This window comes from Camelus dromedarius, chromosome 10 (genome assembly GCF_036321535.1).
Source record: "Camelus dromedarius isolate mCamDro1 chromosome 10, mCamDro1.pat, whole genome shotgun sequence".
Lineage (NCBI taxonomy): Eukaryota > Metazoa > Chordata > Mammalia > Artiodactyla > Camelidae > Camelus > Camelus dromedarius.
Window position 1 is genome coordinate 53,868,870 of NC_087445.1, and position 8,370 is coordinate 53,877,239.

At 34.6% G+C, this 8,370-nt stretch overlaps 1 protein-coding gene across 1 annotated transcript; it reads right to left on the minus strand.

Annotated features, from left to right (window-relative positions):
* Nucleotides 1-6,758: 6,758 nt before the first annotated feature.
* On the minus strand, nucleotides 6,759-7,807 carry LOC105087908 (olfactory receptor 13C4). The gene is given in 2 exon segments (XM_010978689.2): nucleotides 6,759-7,720; nucleotides 7,723-7,807. Coding segments are annotated over 2 exon segments (1,047 nt in total).
* Nucleotides 7,808-8,370: the final 563 nt, after the last annotated feature.

Genomic DNA, 8,370 nt, shown 5'->3' on the forward strand with positions numbered 1-8,370 from the left:
TCTTTCTTGGAAGTTTTTTTTAATTACTAATTCAATTGTATCACTGGTAACTGGTCTGTTCATATTTTCTGTTTCTTCCTGATTCAGTCATGGAGATTGTACATTTCTAGAAATTTATCCATTTCTTCTAGGTTGCCCATTTTATTAATGTATAATTGTTCATAGGAATGTCTTATGATCCTCTGTATTTCTGTGGTATCAACTGTAACTTCTCTTTTATTTTTGATTTTATTAACTTGGGCCTTCTCCCTTTTTTTTCTTGATGCATCTGACAAAACGTTTATCAATTTTGTTTATCTTTTCAAAGAACCAGCTTTTAGTTTCATTGATCTTTTCTATTGTTTTTTAGTCTCTATTTCATTTATTTCTGCTGTGATCTTTATTATTTCTTCTACTAACTTTGGTTTTGTTTGTTCTTCTTTCTCTATTTCCTTAGAATACATTATTTATTTGAGATGTTTCTTATTTCTTGAGGCAGACTTATATCTTTATAAACTTCCTGCTTAAAACTAATTTTGTCATGTCCCATATATTTTGGATCACTGTGTTTCCATTTTCACTTGTTCCCAGGTATTGTTCAAAATTTCTCCTTGATTTCTTCAGTGATTCATTGGTTATTTAGAAGAATATTGTTTAGATTCTACCTGCTTGTGTTTTTTGCAGTTTTTTTCCTTGTAGTTAGTTTCTAGATAGTTTCTAGATTCATTGTTGTGGTTGAAAAAGATGCTTGGTATGATTTCAGTCTTCTTAAACTTATTGAAATTTGTTTTGTGGCCTACTATGTGATCTATTTGGAGAATGTTTTATATGCATTTGAAAATAATGGGTATTCTGCTCTTTTTGTATGAAATGCTCTCTATATATCTCTTAAGTTCATCTGGTCTAATGTGTCATTTAAGCCAGTGCTTCCTTAATGATTTTCTCTCTGGATGGTATTTCCATTGATGTAAATGGGGCATTGAAATCCCCTACTATTATTACGGTACTGTCAATTTCTCCCTTTATGTTTGTTAATATTTGCTATAAAGCGTTTAGGCGTTCCTATGTTGGGTACATATATATTTACAACTGTTGTATCTTTCTGTTGGATTGATTCCATGATTATTATGTATTATGTAATATCTTTTTTTGTCTCTTGTTACAGTCTTTGTTTTAAAGTCTATTTTGTCTTACCTAAGTGTTGCTACCCTAGCTTTCTTTTTGTTTTCATTTGCATGGAATAGCTTTTTCTATTTCCTCACACAAAGCTCAGTGGTAGAGTGCCTGCCTGGCATACACAAGGTCCTGGGTTCAATTCCCAGTACCTTTATTAATAAACAAACAAACAAATAAACAAACAAACCTAATTACCTCCCTCTCCCCTCTCCAAAAAAAAAAAAAAAAAAAAAAAAAAGAGGCAAAAAGAAAAACTGGGGTCATGCCAAATAAAAACATTCTAAAATGTCAGAGGGTCTACAACTCCTTACTTAACTAAACAAGATAAAGGAGAAAAAAAAAACGGAAGGAGAGTCAGAGATCCCTCAGGGAAAGAGTAAAAGTGGCTTTAGTAAGCTAATGCTGTTACAAGTTTTTCTCCATTTCTGCAGAAGGGGAGAAGGAAGCTAAAGCAATCATTTAAGGAAATTCTACTTCACAACATAGACAGATGAGGGCACTCCAGACCAACAAATATTATAAACCAGCCCAAATTATAAAATAAACAATGAAAGTAGACTATACTCAAGGCTATTATAAAATGAAATAAAAAATAAGAAACAAAATCCCTCAGATGATGGAAACTCCTGTCCCTCACCTTCAATTAAAAAGGAGCAAATTAAAATTGTAAAACAACATTACAAATCAATGACAATATTCTCCAACAAGCATTTGAAGGCATTAAAAACACTTGAAACAGAAATTCAAAAATTAAAAGGAAATTGGTCAAATAATGGATCAGGAATGAATAAAAAGAAAATTGATTGAACTCAGGAAACAATAAGTAAAGACAAAACCATCTTAGAAATGAAGACTAAAATAAAGGTAGCCAAGGTAAAATAAATTAAATGAAATTTAATGAGGGCATTGAACAAAGGGAAGCAATCAACAAAATGAAAATAAGATAAAGAAAATGTATCCAGTGAAACAGGCAAAAAGAAATGTCATTTCCTTTACAAATATATTAAATTTGATTCCCTAAAATAAAAAATAAAACAGTAACATAGAATTAATATTTAAAGCTTAAGTCCAGAAAAACTTTTGTAAATAAAGAACTGAAAGTATCTATCAGGTGCCTGGAAAAATAAGCTCAGGATAATCAGTTCTAACAGGTATCTCAGTAAAACCACTGGAGTTTAAAGACAAATACAAAATCTTCAGATCTTTAAAGCAAAATGGTTAACACATTATAAGGGCAAAAGAATTAGTCCAACATTAGCTGAAAAGATCAGACAGTGCAGTTGCATTTTCAAAACACTCAAGAAAGAAAATGCATACCAAGAAACATATCTAATTAAGCTATCCTTCAAATATCAATGCTATTGAAAAATAGTTTTAAACATGTGAGATCCAAGGACTGTTGTACTCACAATCCCCTTTTAGAGTTGATAAGAGGATAATCTTCACTCAAACAAAAGATAAATGGGAAAATTGGACAAAGGATAAGCAGTGAGCATTTAATGTATTTAATTACAGATCTAAGAACAAAATATTAGTGAGAATATGGGTGCCAGAATAATATATGAATATTGTATGTTCTGAAAAAGCGAAAAATGATAATACAACCAGAAAGGTAAAAGGGAACATCTGTTTCTAATAAGTTAACTACTGCCATGCTTGCAATCCCACCATGAACTTTTAGAAGACTGAACAAAACAGACGACACAACAGTTTTTAAATATTGAACAAGGAAGGCATGACTGTAATCTCTGGAAGAAGAGACTAGAATTAAAGAAAATTTATGATTACTCTTTAGACTCTGGCTCGTGGAGGAGGATCCCAAACAGATCACAGTGGTGTCACTAAATTGTGCAAAGTCAGAAAAGAGTTCAGTGGGCTGAAGCGCCTGGTTTACAGGGAAGAGCTCTGGAGACGAAAATTATAAGCAAATAAATAGCTCCAAATACCATCACAGATTCCATTAAATTGGTTGCTGAATGCTAAAGCATACATACAGAACAGTGAAATAACATGAGCTCAGGAAAAGAAGAACTAATGGGGAGGTATAAGCCATACCAATTCCAAAGCTCACAAAAGTTTGAGGGACATTTGAGTCCAAAGCAACTAGAGTGAAAGATCTTCACTGAACATACAGAGCATTTAGAGATCTGTGAATTGCTAGCTAGCAGTAGGGCCAGTCCTAGGACAGGGATTCTCAAGTGCAGAACTATTGACACATTGGGCGGAATAATTCTTTGCTGTAGGGGTATGTCCTGTGCACTGTAGAATGTTTAGAAACTTCTGTGGTTTCTACCCAATTAATTCAGTAGCAGCGCTCCCCTCACTGCAAGTTTTGACCACCCAATCTTTATCCAGACATTGCCTAATGACATCTGTCCCTCAGGAGCAAAATTATTAACAGTTTTAAAATAAATCACATCCACTGATATAGGGTAAATGCAACTCTAGTGGTACACTCATGAAGCTTAAAAACTTGCTTCAGAGGGGTCAGGGTAATCTGCAAGTATCTGCCTGCTAGAATATATCCAACACAATTTAATAGGAGACCCCCAAATCCAGTACTCAATGGCATAAAGTTCTAAATGACCAGCATACAGCCCAAAATAACAAAAAACAAAAAACAAAAAACAAAAAAAAAAGGAAAAAGGCAGGATAATCTTTCCCATAACCAGGAAAAATACAAAAGCCATTCATTCAATAGACACAGTTTGGGAAATGATAGTGACAAAATTAACAGATAAGCTATTATAATTACTCAGAATTTAGAGAAAAGGAAGAACACAATGAAGATAAAAGTTATTTCTAAAAAATAACTTCTGGAAATTGAATATACAATTTTTTAAAATAAAAATGTTACTATGTGGGATGAATAATATAGAATGCAGATGGAAATACAAGTGAACTTGAAGACATAGCAATAAAATGATTCAAAATGAAGCATAAAAAGAAAAAGACTGAAAAAATAATTAATATAGCTTCAATGACTTATGGGAAATATCAAGCAGTTTGGCCAAGAGGCCTGCAGGGACATTAAAATGACACTAGCCCCTTCATGCATGTGGAAGCCACATGGTTTCTGTCACAACTACTCAACTCTGGCATTATAGCATGAAAGAAGTCACAGACACTATGTAAATAAATGAGCATGCTATGTTCAATTCATACTTTATTTATGATTATAGAGATGGAGAAGAGAAGATTATCATTTACCAGCAGACAGGATCAAGGAAGGGTGCAAATATAAATGGGTATATATTCATCAGGGTTCTGCACAGAAACAAAACTAACAAGATGTGTTTGTCTCTCTGTGTGTGTATGTGTGTATATATATATATATATATATATATATATATATATATATATATATATATATATATATATAAAGAGAGAGAGAGTGAAAGTGAGAGACAGAGAGGCGTTAGTGAAGAGAGACAGAGATTTTAAGGAACTGGCTCATGTGATTGTCGGAGCTGGTAAGTCTAAAATCTGCAGGGAAGGCTGGCAGGCTGGAAATTCCAGGAAGAGTCGATGTTGCAGTCTTGAGTGTGAAGGCAGTCTGGAGGCAGAATTCCTTCCATTTCTGACTACCTCAGTCTTTTCTCTTAAGGTTGTCAACTGACTGTACGAGGTCCACCCACAGTATGGAGGTAATCTGTTTTACTCAAAGTCTACTGGTTTAAATGCCAATCACATCTAAAACAACTTTCACAGCAACATCCAGACTGCTTGGCCAAACAATGGTGTACCATAGCCTAGCAAAACTGACACATAAATTTAACCATCAGTAGTAAAAGGGGAATTTCCTGGTAGTGATGCAACAGGTAAATATTTTGATTATGGTAGTGGTTACAAGAATCTATATATAGGGAAAAACTGCATAGAACTACACACACACACGAGTACAAGCAAAAATGGTGAAACTCAATATATTCTAGAGCATAGTTAATAGTACTGAATCAATGTAAATTTTGTGGTTTTGATATTGTACCATTCTAACATAAGGTACCACAACTGGGGGAAATGGAGTGAAGGGTGCATGATACTCTATATACTATTTTTGCAATTTTCTATGAGTCTGTAATCATCACCAAATTAAAAGGTTTTTTTTAAAAAACTTTATGGACACTCAAGTTTTATTATTCTTTTAATTATTTCAACAGTTTAAAAATGTAAACATCATTCCTAGTTCATGAACCACACAAATATAGGGGCAGGCCAGATCTGGCCCAGGGTCATTTTTTTTTGCTGACTGCTAAATTAAATAGTATTTCTCCATGTCAATAATTATATTCTGGTTATGGTTGAAAAAGAAAGTCTTTGAATGATTTTAGGAAAGACAGAGTGGGATATTTAAGGGTAAAGAGACATAACCTATGTACCTTTCTCTCAAACATTTCTCTATATACATATTTATACATTCACACATTATATAAAAAAATGTGGCAAGATGTCAATATCTGAAGATCTTGGGTGAAGGCTTAAAGAGACTTCTTTCTGTGATTCTTGTAACTTTTCTATGAGTCTGAAATTATTTCAAAATAAAAATTACTTACACACACACATATGTCTAGTATTTGCTAGGCAGGTGATATGATTTTTAAATTTCTCTTATTAAATTATTACCCGCCTGCAAAAATATCATATTACCTGATGTCAATGTCACTATAAACATTTCCCGAAAACTTTGCAGCTCTTGTCTGTGTCTAGACGTATGTAAATACATATATAGACTTTTCATTTTGGAAATGTTCAAATAATCATAAAAAGAAAGATATTTAATGAAACCTCATGTACGAGTCACACAGTTTTAACAATTGCCAGCTCACTTGTTCATCAATATCAATATCCACTCATTCCCATTCTCCATATTTTTAAGCAAATACTTTCATTTCTTGATGTTTACTTTATATAGATATGTGGGGAGAAGGGAAAAGGAGTGGCAGTTGATTCTAACAGGAAGACAAAGGAGAGATGCTTGTCTCTAACAAATGGTAGCTTAAAAAAATAAAAAGTGCTAGCTAATGCCATTTACCTTCAATTGGAGTCACCACTTCAATTCTGAAATTCTGAGTCAAGAGGAAAAGTCAAGCTCAACATCCTCTACAAAGGGAATTACTATGAATTTGGCACTATGCCAGGCACTTTGTACAACTTACTGAATCTTTATAATAACACTCAGAGCTCTGTTCAATTACTCCCTTTTTTCAAATAAGGAAATTACATTTCAGAAAGAATGAATAACTTTCCTGATATTAAGCAATTTGTGGGAGCAGAATTTATACTCTTGCCTTACTGTTTCCAAAAGAGTATGTGTGATATTTTCCACTGTATTGCCACACAGTACACCAAAAACACTCATTTCAGATATCACTGGGGAGAAGATTCTAAAGGAATTAATTGTCTTTGTGAAATATGGATCAGAACCTATTAGAATCTGAGTTTATAGCCAACTACTGTTCTCAGTGATTCTAGCTAAGCTGAGCTAGTGAAGACAAAGAATAAAAATACCTCTCTATAATCTTGCTTTCCCCAAAGAAGTCCTCAGTGATTGCCCAATGATGCCATGTCTAGTCTTTAAACACTAAATATATTTCCCTTGGGTCTTATTGGTTACCAGCTTTCCGACTCAGCAAATATTTTACAGCAGCCTTTACATCCTTATTTCTCAAGCTATAGATTATAGGATTTAGCATTGGGGTCACCACCCCATAAAACAGGGAAACAAGCCCCTCCCTAGCTTGTGAATTGTCTTGTCCAAGGAGGTCTTGAGACTTGGGTTTGGCATACATAAAGAAGATGGTACCATAAAATATGATCACCACAGTCAGATGCGCTGAGCAGGTGGAAAAGGCCTTGCGTCTCCCTGTGGCTGAGTTCATTCTCAAGATGGTGTAGAGGATGAACATGTAGGAGAAAAAAATGACCAACAGTGGAAAAACCAGGAAAGCCATATTTGACACTGCTAGGGTAACAATATTGAGGGATATATCAGCACAAGCTAGCTTGAGGACAGCCAATATCTCACACAAGAAATGATTGATGATATTATTTCCACAGAAGGGCAACTGCATGGCCAGAGATGTCTGCACAATTGAGTTGATTCCGCCAGAAAGCCATGACACAGAAGCCATCAGTACATATACCACTTTGCTCATGATGATGGGATATCTCAGAGGGTTACAGATAGCCACGTATCGGTCAAAAGCCATCATGCCAAGGAGGAAACATTCTGTCGACCCCATTGCAAATCCAAAGAACATCTGCACTGCACATCCAGAGAAGGAAATGTTCCTCTTCTTTGAGATTAAGCTCACCAAAGTTGAGGGAACAGAGGAAGATGTATAGCAAATATCCAGGAAAGAGAGGTTGCCCAGGAAGAAGTACATGGGGGTGTGAAGACGGGAATCAAAGACGCTCGCTATGATCAGAACACCATTGCCAATTAGAATCAATAGGTACATAACTAGAATTAGAGCAAAGAAGACAATCTCAAGTTTTGGGTAACCAGAGAGTCCCAGAAGAATGAATTCTTTCACAAATGTCTCATTTATTCTATCCATGTTCCAGCTTTTAGGATGTCAAAGGAATACCTAACATAAAATATTTTCACTTCCAAGTAACAACAGATATAACAAATTTCTTGGCTAGGCATTATTCTAGGGTGAAGCAGAAAGAAGTTTTCCTTGAAGCTCTGTCATCCAGTTTTCTTAAACAATGCCAGTGCCTAGAGTATAATGATACTGGGAAGTTGAGAGTTTCAATGCCCTGTGTCTAATGTTTGATGATCTAACTAGGATTAGAAGCAACCTTCCCAACTGTTAAAGACACAAAGGCCCTAGAATATTTCAGACGACAAACCTGACTTCTTCATTTAGTCAAGCTCATTGAGAGGGTGGTGGAGAAGGCAAAAGACAACTCAACAGGACTGGAATTTGATGCAGGGTTTAAGAAAAATGTTGAGAAATTTAAGCCAGTTTGATTTTATGGATACTTGTTTGTCTGCCTGACACCTTGGATCTCTTTTCAGTCTGTTAGATTGTATATTTTTATAGGGCAGACATTTGATCACAGTAAACTGAACCACATATACTGCAATTTAACATCTGTTTAAAGGTCAAGTTAGTTATCAGTCTCACAGTCACTGCCTACTCTTACTATTTTGTTATTTCCCATTAAACACCAATATGTAAACTAGCTCTGCAGGTATACAGTGGA